At 44.2% G+C, this 20,416-nt stretch overlaps 1 protein-coding gene across 1 annotated transcript; it reads left to right on the top strand.

The window, feature by feature from the left end:
* Nucleotides 1-11,425: 11,425 nt before the first annotated feature.
* GINS3 (GINS complex subunit 3) lies at nucleotides 11,426-17,568 on the top strand. The gene is made up of 3 exons (XM_048958466.1): nucleotides 11,426-11,677; nucleotides 12,291-12,524; nucleotides 14,379-17,568. The coding sequence occupies exons 1-3, from the start codon at nucleotides 11,438-11,440 to the stop codon at nucleotides 14,607-14,609; spliced, it is 705 nt and encodes a 234-aa protein (XP_048814423.1). The 5' UTR covers nucleotides 11,426-11,437; the 3' UTR covers nucleotides 14,610-17,568.
* Nucleotides 17,569-20,416: the final 2,848 nt, after the last annotated feature.

The following is a 20,416-nucleotide window of genomic DNA, read 5'->3' as shown; positions in this document are numbered from 1 at the left end:
TGAAAGATATGCTGAAACTCAGCAATAAGCAGGGATGGCAGAGCTGTGTTCAACTGTTGTACAGATTGGATACCATTGAAAAGCTTTAGGTGCAGAAGAGAGCAATGAATAAATCATGGGAGATAAAGCTCACTGAAGTCAATAAGAATCTTGCAGCCCATTAATTTCAGCAGGAAGTTCAGGGATTGAATTGATTGTTGAGATTGGGCCCTAGTCCACCGAGAACAATCCTAAAGATTGGAGGGCAATCGGCTGCCATGCAAGTCAATGCTCAGAGGTGCCCTGCAGATCCTTTATTCCTCCTGAGCAGCCATTTCGTACATAAATTGCAGTGTGGTGGTTGCAGGCCCAGGAGAACGGTGCAGCAGCTGGTGGGTGCTGTGTGGCATTGCAGGGGGGAGAGGAATGGGTAGGTAGGAGGAGGGGAGGAAGAAGGAAGTTTTCTCTTGGGGATGGGATGGTTCTTCCTGCATTGGTATTTGGCTGCTAAATACTGCTGGAATTTTCTCTCCAGCTGTAAGAAATGCTGTTTTTTCCTGCTCAGCCCAAATTAAAGTTCTGATACACAAAAGAAATACTAAGCACAGACTCCATGAAGTCCACTAGGTTTGATACTGGTATTTTGTTTGATAACATTTCAGTAATGCTATCATGAAGGACAATGAATAATATTAAACAGATTTTGAAGGCAACAGAACAGGTTTGCATTTCCAAACCTCCTTTGTTTTGTACTGCAGGATGAACTCTCCAACAAACATTTATTAGACTCAGCAAAAAGATACTGCCAATTTTAAGATATATTCTGTGAGTAACTCAGGCCGTATTTTCTACAGAAATAAACAAAACAGACCCGAATGTTATCTCAAGCAATGACATCAAGTGGAATATTCCTAAAGAAAATAAACTATACTTACTCACATTTGTGAACATAGTTGATTCATGAATATTTAGCAAAATCCACTGAAAGAAAAACAGAGAGCAGTGAGGGCTTTATGAAAATGATGCCATATTTTACTGGAAAGGAAAGCTTACTTCTTAGTCCCCAGAATCTTTGAGCAAAACTTCTTTTTTTTTGTTCTCCACTGCCACTGATGCTAGCATGAAGGATTCTGTAGATATTCTGGAGGACATCTACTAGGAGACACAGCACAGAGCTATTTGCATCAACAAGGCTACAAAGTTTTTCTTCTGCAGATCTCACAAAGCACCCTAAAAAGGTACAGCTTTTCACAGAGGATAGGAAAATTAGACCCAGAGATGCAAAGGGCCACCTAGCAGCACATAAAGTGAGAGAGGCAGCACTCTGATCCCAGTGCCTCCCCCTTCCTTTCTTTACACTAAGTAGACACTGCAGTCCTCATCTTTGGAGTAACCGTGCTTAAGAAGAGGTTAAGAACAAACATGACAGCGTGCCATTTCGTAATGCAGTACGTCAGCACCAAGGTAGATGCAGAAGTGGCTGAGCTATGAACTGCTGCATAACCACTCTGTATGTTAGAAGCTGAGAACTGCACCCCAGCAGTCCTGTGACAGCTGAATCCCTGGGTCTCAGTATTAAAAAACAACGACAGAAACCAATATCTGTTGAATTAGTGCCAGCATGAGATAGAAATGTCTTCAAAGAAAACAAGAGTAGACTTCAAAGTCCTTCACTGATTCCTTCACACTAAAGTCACCGTGTCCTGAGGCATTACTCCGCATCTCCGCCTATTTTGTGTTTAGATACCACAACCACCAGAGTGTTTTCAAGTGCAATTAACTGGCACTGAAATTGCTTACGCTGCAGCCATAACATGAAGGTCTAGGAGGCTGGCGTGCATCCCAGCACATTACTCACTCTAATACAAGTTGTCAACATCTTAGTGTAAGGACTTTTCTCGCTGTCAGGGTTTCAGAGCATCCACTGTGCACACTGCACTGCCCACAGGCTGTGCTCAGCCTTGCCTGGCAGGGCCAACAGCTCTGTGATGAGATGCTGGGGTAGAACTTAACTGGTCCAGAACACTGCAGGAGATGAGAAAATTCCATTCACATCATCCCAGATCCTTCAAGAGCCCCTTTAAAGGTTAATGATCAAATCCTAGCTTCTTTTCAAATAAAAAATGGGAGAGGAATTACAAGGGACGGTAAGAAATCTCTACGCTTAGCAAAATATCACTGCATTTTTTGACAGCATATTTCACAACATGCCTGTATGTTAAGGCCGTGTTTGACATGCAATTAGAATGTCAGCATCCAAAGAAAGACTTGACAAGCTTGGTGTGAACCTCATGGCTCAATAAAACCATTGTTACTATTTAAGGCGAGTCTCAGAAGTTGACAGATTTAAGTGCAGTGCCATTTTCTTACCACTTCAGGAAGCCTCTTAATGATACAGCTGTGTCTGCAGTGCGAATTTCTTGGGAAATTGTGGGGGCTAGGAGAAAGTAGTACAAGTCTGAGAGAAAAGAAATACCACATAATTTTCCCATGCAATCTAGTGAAAAAAGAATCTGCTCTAACATTTGGATCCCATGGGAGCTGTACCAGTGTGCATCTTGTCACAATTTCACTAGCTGTAGGTTTGAAAGAGATGGCAGTCACCATTTTTTGAAACTCACTTAGATATATCAGATGTAAGCAGAGCCTTAAGCAGAGCCTTGTGCTTTGTGAGGACCATTCCTGACTTACATGCCGTGCACATCCACCTGTGGCTGCACAGAACCACGACCATCACTGAAACTCTGTCATAAGCTAAAATCCTGTAAAAGAGCAAAGGTTTCAAGCTTCTATTCAGAACTACAAACGTGGTAGTAAACAGATGACAATGCAGATGATCCCGAGTGCAGGATGGCAATACTGATGGAGTAGCACTGAACAACACAGAGACAAGAAGCAGTGCGACTATACTGCATTGATGCAAGATGCTTGCTGGCTTCTTCCAGACAAAACGAACATTTTTGATGTTAAAGGGTGGGGCTGTGAGGTTTGTTCTGTATCTGCATATCCTAGGTGTCCATGTGCTCATCAGATTAGTAACCTTGATCTAAGGACAAAGCTGGAAAAGCCTCAAAAACTCCAATTGCATGGCATAGAAGATCGGGTTCTCTGCGTTTGTACATCAGACTGACTGACTGCAGCCTTGTCACACCTAGCACGAAATGTTTTGCAATGAGTAAGGGTACAGTGCCTCGAAGTCTCATGCTAAAAAGCTGACATGCTCTTCTTTTTAGTGGAATTCAGAAGATAACCTTGACTCTCACAATAAGAAGGGAACTGGCAACCCAGCAAAGACAGATTCTAATCCAGAGGCAACCTTTTTATCGGGGTCTTCATCTCTGCAGCTGTAGATCAAAGAGCTGTACTTCATGCAGATACCATTGCTAGTGCTCTATAAAGCAGCCTGGCTTGCTCATTGACCTGTACGTCTGTGAGACATGCAATGGACATTCAACCCATGAAGAAGAATTTGGGATTTTTTATTAAATGGGCACCTACAGTGAGATTGGTGTTTAGGAATCCAATCAAACACCAGGGCTCTCAGAACACAAAAAGCTCCACTCCTCTTGGGGAGCCCAGCTGAAGGGATTTTTCAAAAATGCAAATTAATTTTGTCAGTCAAAAATGGAATGATAAAACAATGTGTCTGAAAATGCTTCTAGGAACTTCATGTGCCTTGAAGTACTCAGCAACTCCATGTGATGCAGCATTTATTAAGGAATCCTACTCTGCTGACAGAGAGGAGGGAAGTGCTGCAAAAGGACAAATAGTTACCATGCTTTCAGGTTCAGCAGGTACATGCTCTGCTCTCCTGCACTCTCTGGAGATGGCTGGAATGTTCTGCTGCTGACAAAAAAAGAAACAACATAGCAAGATCGTATGGTTTCAGGAGAACTTGAGGCCACACCAGGTGACTTCACATGATGGCAAGGTGGTGGTATCAGCATGAGTTTAGTATCCCCTTCTGATTTTGCTTTGATCCTTGGTCATTGTCTTCTGGGTCAGTCTAGACAGCCTGGATCTGATGCTGACACTGCTGGGCTGTTATAAAATGAGATCCTGTCATGAAAGCTTCTAATCCCCTTTGAAATCCCCCCCAAATACTAACAGCATAACCAGAGAGCAGGACTTTGTTGCAACATCATGTGCTGCATTAAGAAAGAGAAGTTACAAACCAGAATAAATAAGAGCTGACTAAATAGCAGCATGCAGTATGGTATTCAAATAAAGCTCAGTACCACCTTAACACTGCTTTCAACTTTGTCTAAGGTGGAGAGGAACTGAAATCATTTTTCTCCATTAACACCTCAGGGCAAGAAAGGTATCTTTTCACATTCAGTTTGTTATCCATCTTGATTTAGTCACATTGTGCATACCCACTTTTTAATTACAGGAGCTCACATCTATTTTATTCAGAATCTCTGCTTCATTCAGTCCATAGAACAGAGATGCAGAGGAACTCACCAGACTGAATGACTCCTACTAGATGCAAGTCAGGGGCACAGACCTAATCAAAATGCATTTTTCAAGAATAGCTCTGTGAGGAAGAATAGCAGAAACAAACAACGCTCAAGAGAAAACTGAGCTTGCAGACTGAGCAGGCTATTATTAAGCTAATAAGAAAAGTAAACAGAGAGGTCTGGAGGAGAGAAGGGGAGGAATTTAGGCAATAACTTGCCCTGTCACTGTGAGGTATGTCCGTAGGCACCAGGACTACAGTCCTCCTTCCCTTAGAGTGAACTATGAAAGAGATAAGATAACACACTTGGGACTGCAAACTGTATTTCAAATAACCAAAATGAAAATAGAAGCAGATCTAAAGTTTACAATGCTTTCTTTTTTCCACCAGATGTCATTTCTTGCATGAATTCCTGTTATCACATGAGATTGGATTCAGCAATTTGAAAGAAATTCTTCAAAGTCACAATTAGACTTGTAGCAAGTGTTTCATGAGTGTTTCTTGTTTAAAGGAATAGTGCCACGTTGGTAAAACTTGTGGTTTAGATGGGAATTCTGTTAAAACTGTTGGAGTTTCTTGCATTTGGAGTTCCCTACATGGCAATTTACTGCTGTTTTTATCAACCATAAAATCTCCCTTTGGTGCAGTGAGCAGGGTCTGGCCCTGCATAGCAATTCAAGCCTTGAAACGTACAAGTTAATGAGTCCTTCCAGTCTTGATGAGGCAAGAGATATCTACACAGCCCAAAGGCTCTCTCTGCCGATAAGAAAACCGAAAAAACAGAGGGCTGATTTTCTCCAAACAAACTGCATCCGCAGCAGAACTCTGAGCAGTTCTGAGCTCAGCCACACTTACATACATCATCCTTTCAACGCCTGCTGCCACGCATGTCCAGAGGAGGATGCTGGGGCTAATGACCTTGTCCTGCAGCAACTCGGACTGACCCGGGCTCGGCTCCCCTCCCTGTGGCTTTGATTCACGTGGCAGCAGAGTGGTGGGACACGTCAACACAGTCAGCAGCTCCTCCAGTCAGAGAAAGGAGGGGAAAAAAAAAAAAAAGTGAAGCGGGAGGCTTTAGCTTTCCAGGGCAGGTGGTGCAAGAAACTCCTGTGTTTGCATATCAGACAACAGAAACCTTTGCTTATAGAGCCTGTCAGACAACCAAAGCAGACATCTACAAATTAGTCTCCTGTCCAAAATGAGATGCAGTGACACTCAGCTGTGCAGGTATCCTTTGAATTGATACATGCTTGCAGCTAATCTGAGCCCAGCTGCATGTCAACACAAATATGCACTGTCTGCCACGAAGAGCGCTCCTAGAAGTGTAAGGATAGAAAGAGAGTCAGTCTCACCTTAGCTTGAATCCTTTCACCAGTGAGAAGCAGGGACCTTAACAAGAAACACACTCTGCACTGGATAGGAGAATCAGTCCTTAAATGGGAGAAGTTGTCAGCTGGGGCATCAGTAATGCCATTGAAAAGCAATCACCTGGCAACTTAGGAGCCCACAGGTGCCAGAAGTGCTATCATCTGCCTGATATTTAATCAGGATGTGTGTCAGTTGTTTGTGGGTTTTTTTTTTTTTTTTTTTTTTTTTTTTTTTTAGGTTTTTGTGTGTGGTTCTTTTTTAATGGTAGTATAGATAGTTAAAAGTATAGGATACAGGAGGAAAAAAACTACAAACAACACTCGAGTCAGTTTCTCCATTCTCAGATATCAGTGCACAACTTGGATGGTGCTATTACATCCACCTTTACCTGCACACAGGAAGTCCTGTACAGCAGCCTATATAAAACAGGGTCACTCCAATCAAGTGATTTCATTCACTATCATTTATTTCACTTTGCTGAATGTCAGCTGTGTCTGTTGCTCTCTTTCTCTCGTGTCACTGCATACACACAAAGGAACTGCAGTACGGTCTGCTTAGTCTGTTCTTACCTAGCCTGCCTTAGACGCAGAAACCCAGAGGGCCACTAAGAGCACAGCTGACAGGAGGAATGTCATTGGCTGTTACTTTTTGAAGTCCCAGTGACTTATGAGCTGTTTCGGCAGGTGGAGCTGTTGCAGCATACACCATCAGCTGCCAACTAGGCCAACTCAGCGTTCAAAGGAAGCAACATCTGCCTGAGGATATTTTCAAATGAATCCTCAGCTGTATCCAGGCAAACGAATGTCATCCAGGCAGCTACATGCACTTTTAGCAAATTGACTGGCTTGCTCTGAATCTCCTAGGGATGATTTTTAGGTCGGTGGGACCATTAGTATTTATACATTAGTATCACAACCTAAGCTTTTAGTTTTAATGTACAGTTGAAATCTGGCAAGCCCCCAAGCCATGCCCACTCCATTGTTAGGGTCCATAAAGACCAGCCTTTGCCATGACAGCCAGCTTCCTTTGGCTGTCACTGGTGCAGATATCCATGCTTTTCAAAGGTCAAGTGTCATGATGTGGAAATGGCATATAGCTGCAGTTGTGCAGTTGTTATGCTGCAGGATGTACTCTTGGCTAATACGAGTGAGGATTTCAGAATATTTACATACACGTACATTGAGGAAGGGAATAAAAATAAGAATACAATAATTCTGCTTTCAAGAAATGTTCATTTATGAGTATGACTCTTTATAGGTTCTAGGAAGATAAATATGATCATACACTTAGGCATAAACCAGCAAGCAGTTCATGGTACAATTAGAATTTGAGATAAATGGATTAATAATCTCCTACCCAAGCATCTAATTAAGAAGAGTCTGCATTCATCAAAGACTTTTGTTGACATTATATCTTACTGAAGGGGAATCAGGATTTATTTTCTCCTTAGTATGCAAATTCATTACTGTTTTCCCTGATGGGAGCTACACACATAAGCAAGGACCAGGCAATATTACATCTAGTACAGGAGATTAGAATGCCTTCAAGGTGTGTGCTGCATAATCTACACAAGAATAGCTTAGCAAGTCTGCCCTGTGTACTGAAAAATGCTTTCTCATTTTCAGTATTAAAGATAGCATGTTCTGATTCTGCAGCTCTTGGTCTACATTCCATCTACATCAGCTTCAGGACATCATGCCATTGCACTGCTGGGCTGACGGTAAGGCAGTGCAACACAGTCCAAACCAATCTCTCACCTGGAGTTACAGCTTTCATTTCACAAACCTTCACAGCAGGTGATGCTATCAGTGGAATCAAGCTCAGGGACTGCACATCAAGCTTATGCTGTCAGCCATGAACCTGCAGAGGAAACAGTGTCAGCACGTTACCCAAGGGGAACTCAGCCTTATGACTAACATGCTATAAATCCATGTGAATCTGCAGTTTTGAACTGTAGGGTTGTCTCTGTAGTCCAGGAGTGACTCTTCAGCCTTTTTTTTTTTCTTTCTTTTTTTGCTGAATTTGGAATATTCAAACCCATTTACTGGAATAGGGAATCGATACCTTGTCTCTCACATCTCAGGAAGATGGGTTTCCACTATACATCAACTCTAAAACTTAAATCGACAATTTAAATGCAATGTGTTTAAGTATGTCATTCCTAATTAGCTTTGCAGAAACAGCTATTTTGGTCTGGGCAGTCAGAGCAAACTGTGATCATATCCTTATTTCCTCCATTAATTGCTAGTAAGGAAATTGAATGCAGGGGAGAATTTAAAAGTGGAGGGACATTTGAGGTGATTGTGATAGATCTTTATCGTCAGGTTTTGACTCACACGTCAGATATGCTAGCCATCTCCACTTTAGCATCCCTTGTTGAAAAGGAGTTGCATAGAGAAGCAAGAATCACAGAATGAGCTGGGTTGGAAGGGATCTTAAAGCTCAACAAGTTCCTACCCCCTGCCATAGGCAGAGATACCTCCACTAGATCAGGCTACTCCATGGCCATGAGCACCTCAAGGGATGGGGCACCCAGAGCTGCTCTGGGCAGCTATGCCAGGGCCTCACTGCCCTCAAGGAAAAGAACTTCCAGGAATCCCCAAGAAGTGTGGGCATTGAAAAATGAAGCAGAGAAACACCTTGGAACTGCACATAAGTCTCAAAGAGAACCCATGAGTAAAGCTAAAGTGCATGCAACATATTACTTAAAGCACTCTTATAAGGCATTTGGAGGCTCCAGGATGGAAACCATCAATCAAAAGATAAGAAAAGCATTTGCAGAGGAGCATTAATCAGAAAAGATTTCATTCTTTTTAAGGACTGTTAACTGTAATATTGTAATACTGTAATATTGTAATATTGTAATATAACAACACACTGTCAACAGCAAAAAATAACCAGATAGGACTGCACATTCCACCGTGAGGAGAAGATAGATTTTTAAACCCCATGTTATGAAAATAAATTCTAAAACCATCATTCATCTCAATGAGATTACTCCAGGTTTGCCAAATTTTCCCCACTGAAAGTGCTTTCCTGTTACGTTACTGGCTCTGCTGGCAAATATGGGATTATAAGAAACTGAGAAAATCAATAGATATGCAGGCTCTCCTGGAGGAGATTAAAACTCTGCCAAGAATCTGGGTTTGTGTGATAAAACCCGGTACTGAGTACAGCCCACCAAATTTATTCACTTCTAGAATATCAGGCAGGATTTATTGCTTTGATTACAACGTCCTTGGATATTCACCAGATGAAGCTTGCACCCTGTTAACTTACTGGCAATGAGCTGTATCACTGGCCAGCTACAGGGGTGTTCCATGAAAACTAAAATAGGCTTCATGGCATCAAAGAGTAGTTCATGCTTAAGAGAAAAGCTGTCAGATTTGATACCATTTGATACCAATACCATGACAGGATATTCTTAGACAGCACAAGCTGCTTGTCTTGGCTCTTCTCATTCCTTCCCACCTTGAGTCACAAGACTTCTTCCAAATGTTCAGAATGAACAGCATCGTCCCCTCAATCCTCAGACTCCAAAGGTTAACACTGCAAACTGCCCAAGCACTTGGCAGGCTCCCACATCTCCCACTCTGGTAAGCTGTGGACCCACAGGCATCCTCTCAGCACTCAGGAATGCTGCTGTCAGCTCACCTGCTGGTTTCCCCTCACTCACAAAGCTAACTCTCTGTCTCTCAAACGTCAGGCAGTGGAAAAGAAAGGATATGATTCACGTTTGGATAACTTACTGCTTACACACAGAATGACTTGACACAAACGTACTCTCCCTGCAATTCAGGATTCAAGCTCTTATTCCAAATCTCAAGACATAAGTAATATTGCATTTTATTTTTTTTCCAGTAACTCGCTTAAGCAAACTCTCCAGATCAATAAAATTTCTATCACCTTCATCTGGTATGGAACGTGAGGCTGATATATATCAACGCCCTTCCTTTCCTCCTGTCTTCCTTTCAAACAAGTCATCATTTTCCAGTTTTCATATAATTTCTACAAAACAATTGTTTGGGTTTTTTTCCTGTGCATAAAGATCAATTCATTAGATCATGGTTTTTTTTGTCTCTGGGCACTGAGTATCCCCTTTTGTTGAATGGCATGGGAGTGCATGCAACTAACCTGGAAGAGCAGCATTCCTATTATTTCCCTATGGCATTTAACTGGGAACTTTGAGACATAACAAAAAGGAAACCTGCTGACGTTTACTGTTTCAGACTGTGGGAAGGGCTCATGGCTTTGTTCAGTCACTTGAGTATATTTCAGGTAGGAAAGGGTCTCCCCGTGAAGAACAAACAGCATTTCTCTTTCATCCACACCATGTGAGTGTTCTACTTACATCATCACAGCCACCCCGAGACATCAAAAGTGTCAGAGATCTCATCCCTTTGGAACTGACTGCAGATCAACAGTCTTGTGCTGTAATTAGCAACTTCCTTCATTTCTTACTTGCTGAAGGCAGATATCACAACTACTGTTTTTCCACAACACTACCCAAAACCAACAGTAAATTGCCACCTATGGGACTCCAAATGCAAGATTCCTTTACATTATAAAAAGTCTGAGCAACATGGCATTGCCTAAAGCAATGAATGTTCATGAAATGCCTGCTACTTGCCTAATTGTGGCTTTTCACTTACCAGCAAAACTATACAACAGGTAAAAATTCCTTGCAAATTGCTGAATCCACTTCCAGTGATAATAGGGATTCATGCATTGGGGAAGAAAACACTGGAAAGTTCTAGAACTGCTTCTATGCTCCCTTTGTTAAAAATGCAATACCAATTATAGCATGCAGTTTATCTTCTTTCTTCAGTGCTCCTTCACAGAGATTTTTGAAATTATTTTTACAAGCTGGCCAGAGACCCTGCTGACATCGCTGCCCTCCTCCTGAGAGATGCTGGTTAGAAGCTGAAAGCCAGAAGTGCTATTTTTGCTTTCCCATAGCATGGATGCTCGGTTGCCATAAATCCCTTCCTCCTGCAGCTGATCTGCTGTCTGCAATATGTGATACAATCCTCCTCCAGGTTAGGAATGAGACTTTGAGATGTAAATTGGAGCGTGCTATACTGCTGCTAAATCTCTCACATTTGAACTGAACGGGAAAATGGTTTTGTTCTTCTTTTATTTAGTGACTTGTATTTCTTCCTTAAAAAGTAAAGATTGGAGACTCTGCTCCTGAGAGCGATGTTTATTCACGTGACACAGCACTTCGCTCTCTTATGGGCAATCCTGCTGAAGCCAACTGGCTTACTTTAATTATTTGCCTGCATTTGCACAACAAAGGGATTGCAAAAGCTAGTGTCACAAATCCAGCACGACATTCCTGACAAATAAGAATTCTCTGCCACAGGCAAGCCAACCAATTAGGAAATGCAAATCTGTTCCTGAAAGTGCCAGGAGGGAAAAGAGTGACTGACGTTGCACTGGTGTCCTGACCTACATCCTTGTGCTTTATTTCTCACAGCGAAAAATTCAACCGTGCAGAATTTCATACACCGGCACCGATCTAACCGCTCTTCCACGGCTGTGACTTTGACGGACCGCTGAGCGGCCACAGCACCGCCCGCCCCTCAGCCCCGTTCCGGCCTCCGCGGCGGGCGGGAATTCTCTCCGCGCATGCGCAGCGCTGCCTGCTGGCGGCTGAGCGGGAGTTATTGCGCGCCCGTCCGCCTTGGCATGGCGGAGGCGTATTTCCCGGTGGGCCCCGGGTTGGGCCCCGAGGAGAACTTCTTATCGCTGGACGACATCCTCATGTCGCAGGAGAAGCTGCCTGGCCGCGCCGAGAGCAACCTGCCCCGCTTGGCCTTCGCGCTGGGCCAAGGGACCGGCGCCGGCTCGGGGGACTCCATCCCTGAGGTGACGAACGGCGGGAACTACAACTCCCGGCAGGCACCGCGCGGGGCGGTGCAGGGCGGGCGGCTGGGCGGCGGCGCGGGGCATGCTGGGAGCGCGAGGCGCTGCCCGGGGCTGCGAGGAGCGGAGCGCAGCTGTTTCCACCAGCGGTGTTGTGAGGGGTTACGCGCGAGCAGCGCCGTTGTTTTGGGGTCGACGCAAAGACTCGGAGTCCTGCAGTAATAATTAGTGAATAGCGTTTTGTTTATATCTCAGTTATGGAATCCTTAGCGTTGGAAGGGACCTTTAAAAGCCATCTATTCCAACTCTCAGCAGGGCACAGGGACACCACAGCGCCATCAGGCTGCCCAGGGCCTGATCCGCCCTGGCCTTCACAGTCTGCAGGGACGGGGCAGCCACCACCTCTCTGGACAACCATTCCTCAGTGCCCTCACTATAAAAGACTTCTTCCTTACATCCAACCTAAACCTACCCTCTTTAAGCATGAGGCTGTTCTGAGCACAAAACTGGCCCTTTGTAATACCGGATCTTCACTGTTAATGTTTTCTGTCAGCTTCTGGGGTTGGTCCACGTGTGTTTTCCTGGGGACAGCCCTTGCCTTTCTCTCTTTGTGCAGGGCTCAAAGCTAGAGATCCCGATGTGGCTGGCCAAGGGGCTGCACGACAGCAAGAGGAGGCTGATCTCTGTAGAGCTGCCGAAGATCTACAAGGAGGCCTGGAGGACAGTGTTCAGAGCTGATGCCAATGTGGTCGATTTGCATAAAATGGGGCCGTACTACTATGGATTTGGCTCCCAGCTCCTGAACTTCGACAACCCAGAGAACCCCGAGATAGCTCAGACTATCCTGCAGGCAAGTATGAGAGCTGAGGCCTGAAGTTTGTCTCTGTGTTTGCATATCTTCTTGTTCCCAGCTGCCCAGCAGACTCCAGGATAAACAACTTGTTCCAATTCAGATGACTTCTGAATGGATTAAGGATCTGTAGATCAGGTGGTATGACCCTTCTGGGGAATTGTAGCCTATTAATGTCAGTGCAAGCCTCAAGTGCACATCCAAGAGTTGGATTTTAGCTTGGAGTTTCCATGCTGTAAATACGATATTTCAGAAAATCCTGTAAAATAGGACTAAAGAGGATGCAACTGTATTTTATCTGTTCCATTGCTGCAAGGCAGAATTGATTTGCCCTGTTTTTTGGTTTTTAACCTGTTTTTAAAGCTCTCTTCATACTGTCCTGTGCAGCTGTTCCATTGCTTCACCATCCTATCTTAGGCTTAAACAAAATCTGTTTCACAGCAATACAAGCTCTGTTCTGTTTGTCTCACACAAAGTAAACACTGAGAACAGATTCTCTTCCTTCCTGCAGCAGGCTATTATGTATTTGAACATTGACTTTCTTCACTCTGGGATAAATGATCCCAATTCATTTGATACCTCACTGTGTGTCATGCTTCCTAACCTCTGATTGCTGCTGGTATTTTTCCAGTTCAGCTCCAGCTGCTTGGATCAGCAGTATCTTGAACAGCACACATCTTGCCTTGTGCCCATGGGAAGATTCCTTTGAGAATTTTCCAGGCCATGATGGTGTTTTCTCATCACGACACAGCTTTTCTATTTTTCTCAATAGTGTGACATTGCCACATTTGGTTTGCAGTGCACAGTGAGGTGGTAAAGCCTGCGTACGCAGACCATCATTCTTTAACCTGCATTTTTGTAGTTAATTATTTCTGCCTTTGTGTAGAACCTTGCAGTAGTCCAGCTAAATTACATCCGATGATTTTCAGACTGTATTTCTAGTTCATCAGGATTACTTGTGAATTATTATTATTATTCACAAGTCCCCTGATGTGTCCACAGTCATCCCTCCTTCTATTCCTGGATATTGTTTGCTAATCTAATAACCATAATTTCTATTCCGTTAATTAACTTCATTCATGAAATTATCAAATATTACTCCTTCCTTAGAGGGGACTACGGAAGGCTTGCTTTCTGCATTGAGGAGGTGACCACACCTTTCCTCATCTTTTCCTTCTGCTGATGTACATCTTAGCAAGAGAACCACTTCAGTATGTCACTAGTTGACTGAAATATCAAAGCATGCAAGGTGCAACTTGTTGAAAGCAAATGAGAGGAGCTGTGCTGTTTTACTTTAAAAACAAAAAAAACAAAACCACTATAAATAGGGTTTTGACTCCCTCCTTGTTTTTGCTTGGGTTTAAAACCTTTTAGTATATCCTTTTGGTTTTTAAAATGTTGTGTGTTAGTCGTAGACTGGGGAGGGGGGGGGGGGTAAGTGTTATTTCAGCATGCTGAATCTTCCTCATGATGACATATCTTCTGGTCCATTCACAAGCTGCAGCTTGTCTGTTCCTACAGCAGCTGCTGTGGCACAAGATTCATTCCACTGGTTAAGTGAGATGGAGTGGATGCTAATTGTGTTACGCCCTCTGGTCTGCTCAAGCCTGTCGTTAGAGAGCAGCCAAATCTAATTCCATGAATGCTTCCTCTCCACTGTATCAGATATTCACTCTCCAAGCTCAGGCAGGAAGTGGTTTGTCTTCATACCCAGGATTAATAGGTGCTGTGTACACAGCCGTGCCAGCAGCTGGCAGACCCTGCTGTGAGCATCTCCTGTCTTGGAAGGTCTCTAGCATTCAAGCTGAAGCAGCCTCTGCTTTACATGTCAGTAATTTTGCTTATCTTCTTCAGACGTTTATTAGCCGTTTCCGTCGTATCATGGACTCCTCTCAGAATGCCTACAATGAGGACACCTCAAGTCTGGTGGCTCGGCTGGATGAGTTAGAGCGAGCCTTATTTCAAGCTGGCCAGAAGGGGCTGAATGACTTCCAGTGCTGGGAAAAGGGACAGGCTTCACAAATCACAGTTTCCAGTCTGGTCCAGAATTACGGGAAAAGAAAATTTACAGAAATGGATGGATAAAAGCCTGAAGAACAGGTGGTTGTAACAGGGGACACAGATTGATAGTCACAGAAAAGAAAGATGAATCAGCTTTAGGAAAGGACAGACTCCCTGTCCATTAGTGGCAGTTCTTCTTTCTGACATCTTCGGATTAGCCTAGTGCAAATTTTGAAGGCATGTGGGAAGTATATTAAAAATAGATCACATCATGTTGCTGGATAGCCCTATGGCTTACTCATACCACTCCTGAGGATCTGTGGTTGTAGTGCTTGCTAAGTGGCTGAAAGGATATGAGAGGATTTTCTAAAAGGGTAATTGATATTTATCATTCTTTATCCTCCAAATTTATATTTGCAGTGCCAGATCCGTTTGGAAAAGAAGTGTAATTGTTTGTATTCCATCCTTCCCATACCAGCCTCATGGGAATATCCGTTTCCAGCTTCTCCGTTCTTTGGAGAGCCCCAATTATATGGAGAAAGTGCCACAAACCACACTGAACTTTTCCCATTTCTTGTACATTTAAGTATAACAGATGCTGTCCATGAGGCAGGGATCCTTTTCCTTGCTGATTTTTGCACATGTTAGTACCTCAGAGAATGTTTTTCCAGCTGTGCAGGTCTGAGGAGCTGCCTGGTCTTTTCTTCCCCCTCCAGCTTTGTGGGATCAGTGCTGTGAGTGGTGGAGGATGTTCCCAGCTGCTATGAGTGCCTTTAGTGACAGATGTGTTTTTGCAGCAGATGTCGAGCTCTTCCACTCATTTTACAGGAGCAACCGAAGTTAGTCCGGACTGAGTTAAAAGCAGGTGCTTTAATGGAAATCATCCTCCATTATCAACCTCTGTCATCTGTTTTCCCATGAGATAATCTTCTGCATACTAAGTTCAGTTACTAATGGAGGGACAGAGCAAACGAACCGAGTTTCCTTCCTTCTGATCCATCTGATTCTATTAAATGTCATCACTGCCAGTTGGAGAGATTGAAGCTGGTACTCACTGAGCAGCCCAGTGGTTATCATCCTGCATGCACGTCCTTCCTGCTCCAGGAGTCACCGGGAGACAGCAGCAGTTCTGATGCAAGACCTTCAAGATTTATGCACCAATTCTTGTAGGAGTTGTCTGCATGTGTATCTGGACACCTGATTCTTCAGACAAAAGACCTGCAGTACAAACAGCATGTGATCATTCCTCTGAAGCTTTGCCCTGGAGGTTGTGAGGGGGGCAGGGTGTTGGCCTCAGCACCTGTGGGGAGACAAACTGGAAGTTGTGTCTCACAAAGTACCTCGATGTGTACAGATTCAAATGCTGCTGTACAACGTAGCCTAGGCATTTTCTTGTAACATTTGTATGTTTTCTATTTCTGGATTTTTATGCTGAATAAATATTTTTAAGGGGAAGTTATTTGATTTAAAGTGACCGCTCTTAGCTGTCCAGCAACAGAGAAATTAGTTGTGGATAGTGCAGATCTCTGCAAAGTCATGGCTGCAGAGGACAGCGCAGTGCTGGTCATCCCATTCCTGTTCTCTTTTAGGTGACATGGTCAGGAACTGTTTTCCTGCAGTCAGCTGCCAACTTATCCTATGTGAGTAGCAGCAGTTTGCTGAAGCCATGGCAGAAACACTTCCAACCTGATAAAAGCTATTGATTTTGTAAGTCTACATTTTCATGGTTTGTTTTATAGAAGGGAGGTGATTCCATGTTAACTTTCCAGCAGTGTGACAGCCAACAGGTGGGAGCTGGCTGTTTCTGTTCAAACCCTGCTGCCCCAAGTGCTAAAGCACAGATTGCAAATCATGTCCAAATTGCATTTAGTGTTCCAGCTGCAAGGGAAGCAAGTTTAACTTCACCTGTGATAAAAGCACTTCAGGTTTGGAAGGGTTGTTTTAAGATGGTTGCTTTGAGAGCTGGTTTATAACAAGAAGTCATTCTCTCCTCAGTTTCTAGATTAGATTTGATGACTCTCCAAACTCATTTTCCTGTGTTTGTAAGAACATTTCTCATCGTTACTGCTGGGTACAAAGTCCAGACAGATGGTGTACGCTCACCAGTGTTTTGTGCAGCCAGTTTCAGAGTAGGGAGATTGAAGTAGTCCTTAATGTCAGATGTCTCTTTTAGTAACCCCGAGTGCTTTGTAAAAAAAACAAAAAAAACACCATAATATCCTTAAAAATCCAATCCTGCAATTTTTAATTACTGTTTTTTTGTTTGTAGATCTGATATTCTGTGGTTTTTCTTTTTTCATTTCTGGCTGGAATGCTTTATTCTGTTTGGAAGCACTTTGTTGCTACTGCAGACACCCACTGCTGCTGTTAAGCCTTTAGGATAGCTGACAAAAGAATGCTCTGTCATTTTTGTGAACACAGACTGTCCTTTATGATTGCACAGCAGCAAGCTGTGCCAGAGGAATTTGAATTCCTATATTACCAGAATGGCACAATAGGTTACAGAACTGTACAAAAGAGGTACAAAAAGGACTTCTAAGTGTCACTACTCCCCGTGTCCCTCATCTTCACACTGCAGGACTGACATCTATGAGAAATCTGTATAATATGTCTATGCAGTGTTTTCCATTACAACCAAAAATAACAGAAATTCAGGATGCTGGTTACTCTTTCACATGAAAACCTGAAGGAACATTCTTATGGTATGTTTTCTGAGAAACCCACAGGCTGGCTTGGTGCAGTCCTTCCCCAAAGGTGAGAGCTGGTCCTGTTAGGCCCATCTCAGGGCAACATTTGTCTGAGTAGCTCCTGAAAAGCTGCTTCTGCTGGGTGGCCTCCCTGGATGCTCCATTCCAGATCCAGGCTGTGGTGTGTGACAAACAGGGAGCTGTGTGTGCACCAGTGCAGCAGAAGATAGAGTCACTTCAGCTTCCTAGCAGTGAGCTGTTACAACAGTCAGTGAAACTGAAGACCTTTCCTCACCTGAATTTCACATGAACTATTAGCACTCGAGGCTTCTTATCTTGCTCCATGTACTCTTCCAAGTATGTGAGGCAGCTGTGGGTGTTTAAGGCCCAGTTAAACACAAAGAGCTTTGCAGTCATCCAAACACAAACTCTCAGCTATCCAAACTACTTTTTCCACAAGAGTTCTGCTTTACTCCCTTGATTTTCTTTGCTATAAATGAGGTCTCATTTTGTCCTCTGGCCTCGGTTTATTTTTGGTCAGCAGAAAAAAAAGCTGTTGATTGTTTCTGCTAACTAGGAAGCTACAGGCATGGTCATTTAGACCAGCAGCTTCCAGGAGAGGTGGTAGTAAGGAATATTTTGAAAACTGACCTATAGTAATGCCATGGATTAATTGTAATTAATTGTACCAGAGAAACAATAGCACCTAGCTGAGTTAAAGAGCATAAGCATTTCCAATTCTGATCACTATAACATGATGGAAAGAGGCTGCAGCAGGTGAGGATACACTCAAATATAGCCAGAGACACAGAAAACCACAGCTGCTTACCCTTAGAAGACCTCCAGTAGGCTGGAATCTCTAGAGAGATACCTTTGCCTCCACTGCCAGCCCTTAAATGAGGTCTGGGAAGGGGTGGAGCCAGGATCCAGTCACTCAGGTACATTGCATGCACCTGTACATTGCATGCACTTGAGCTCCCCTGGGATGGCCCTGCCTTCCCACCAGGTGCTCAATCACTGCTTCAAGCTGTGACTTGGTATTTCTGCTGCAGTCAGTGATTGTCTGGCCATTTTTTTGGTGACTAGCTGTTAGAAGAACTTCATTCAGAATGTTAATTGACCCAGTGGCTGAATAGAGATGTGATGTAATCCAACACTGGGACAATGGTGTCTGCTTTCTTTACATAGAGCTGCTTCTGTGCCCAGATGTGCTGTTTATAAAAGCACATGGTCTGATGGCACATCATACGGCTCAGAAGATTGTGGTTTTATTTATAAGTCCAGCTCTCTGTTTAGCACTGCCTCTGCCTGGCAGGGGGCAGCTCAGAGCTGTTCCATACCTGTTTCTTTTTCTGATGATTGAATGATTTTGTACTCTGGATTGGAAGCGACGACATAATTTCTTACAGCAGATATGTTGCCAGGCTTTCACAGCTCTGCTGCATCTACCAGAGCTCAGCTAGTTACTTGGTGAGTGCTTGACAGAGCTAAAAGATTCCCCTTTTCAGAAATCATGCTGGCTTCCTTGGTCCATCTCATTAAATCCTTGCTGCTAAGCTTCATCAGGACTGCCAGGTATCTGATTAAATACAGAGAAGCACTTTTCTTACTCTCCATCCTTCTCCCCCATCCAAACAGGAGATTGGCCCAGCAGGAGAGTGGCCAAGCGTGGATAGCTGAGCCAGCAGTTCTGCTCCATTTGCCTGATATTGCCAACCCAGAAGTACTTTTACTAGAGCTGACAGCAGCCTGAGCACTAAAAGCTGAGCTGAATTGTCTGTGGGACTTCACACAAAAACTGATGGAAGGATAACAGCTACTGTGGTTTCATCGTGTCACACTGAATGGGGAAGGAAGGGAGACCACACGCATTTGAAACTTATTTCTGATGGGTTCGTTTTTAGGTCTGGCTTTGGGAGCTGATCTCCAGTTGATATGACATGCTTTGCTTTGTTTCATGCTGATCAGGCAGAGGGATTCAAATGTGGGGCAGACAGATCCTGTTTGTGAAAGAAGCTGGGCAGTTAAAAGTGGCTCTGGCTTCAGACCACCTTGCAGTGTGCTGCATCTCCTGCTGCCATGACTACATGGCCATGGCCTGGGAGGGTTGCTGTGTGCACTGCTGGTCAGAGCTGGGACAGGAGGAGTCGAGCTGAAGATGTTATTTTTGTCTGAGCCCTACCAAAACTGCTTGTTTCAGTAGAAGGTAGTGAGAACTCCACTGATGTTCTTGTGCCTTTAGACCCAAGTAGATGGCTAAGTGACTTGTTGCACATGCAGGGTGAAAACTCTAGTAGAGTGAGACTCAAGATGAGTTTAGGTTGCACTGCCTTGTTTTGGATTTGAGCATGCAGGAAGAACAGATGTCATAGTTGGCATAGACACTGAAAATGAAGTATTGCTGATTGCTGCATAAGGACGGACTGAGAGAAAGCTGCCAAGAGTTGCACACAGAAGAAGAGGTGGACAGGTAGTTGGCTGTACCACCTGAGTGGCGTTCAGATGTGCTGAGTGTGCCTGAGCGGGTGCAGGACTGGCCTCGTGCTGGAGCAGTCAGTGCCTGGGGAGCACAGCGTGGAGCCAGGCAGAGCAGGTAGCAGAAGAAAGAGCCCTGGCTTCTGCCTTCTCTTTCCCAAAGTGCTTCCTGTGTCATCGTCAGTCTGAGACAGCCTAAGAAGTAGGGTTAGGATGAGTGTGTGTATAATGAAGGCTGTGGATCACAGAGATCAAGAAGGAAAAAGACCAGACAGTCAGTTGCGTGTTTTCTACTTGCCCTGTCCTTCCCTGCCAGCCCAGCACATGCCATTCAGACTCCAAAGCCCATCTGCTGGGACTGGGCTCTGCTGTCCTGGGGTCCCTTGCAGTGTTGGAAGGAGCTGGGCTCTGTGGCTGTTTCCATTCCTATAGTATGTCCCCTGAATCTGGGACAACCAGGGATGGGAGAACAAGTGAAGCTGTGTCCACCTTCTCCCTGCAGCTTGTGGCAGGGAGCTCTGTTGGCTGCCAGGGAGCAAGAAAAGCTCCTGTAAAGAAGTTGCCAGGCACAGTAGCCCTGGAAGCACCTGGCCATGGGAGCAGCAGGCATAGGAAGGCAACCAGACTCACAGGAGGAGGAACTTCAGCAGTCCTTCAGATGTGTTTGAGCAGGAGACAGCAGGTGGGACAGGCAGTTTGAAGGGGACCTCTTCATTACTGTTGTATCTC

Source organism: Lagopus muta, chromosome 12, assembly GCF_023343835.1.
Source record: "Lagopus muta isolate bLagMut1 chromosome 12, bLagMut1 primary, whole genome shotgun sequence".
Taxonomy (NCBI): domain Eukaryota; kingdom Metazoa; phylum Chordata; class Aves; order Galliformes; family Phasianidae; genus Lagopus; species Lagopus muta.
The sequence above is the reverse complement of the archived record's forward strand: the minus strand, read 5'-3'. Positions and strand labels throughout refer to the sequence as shown.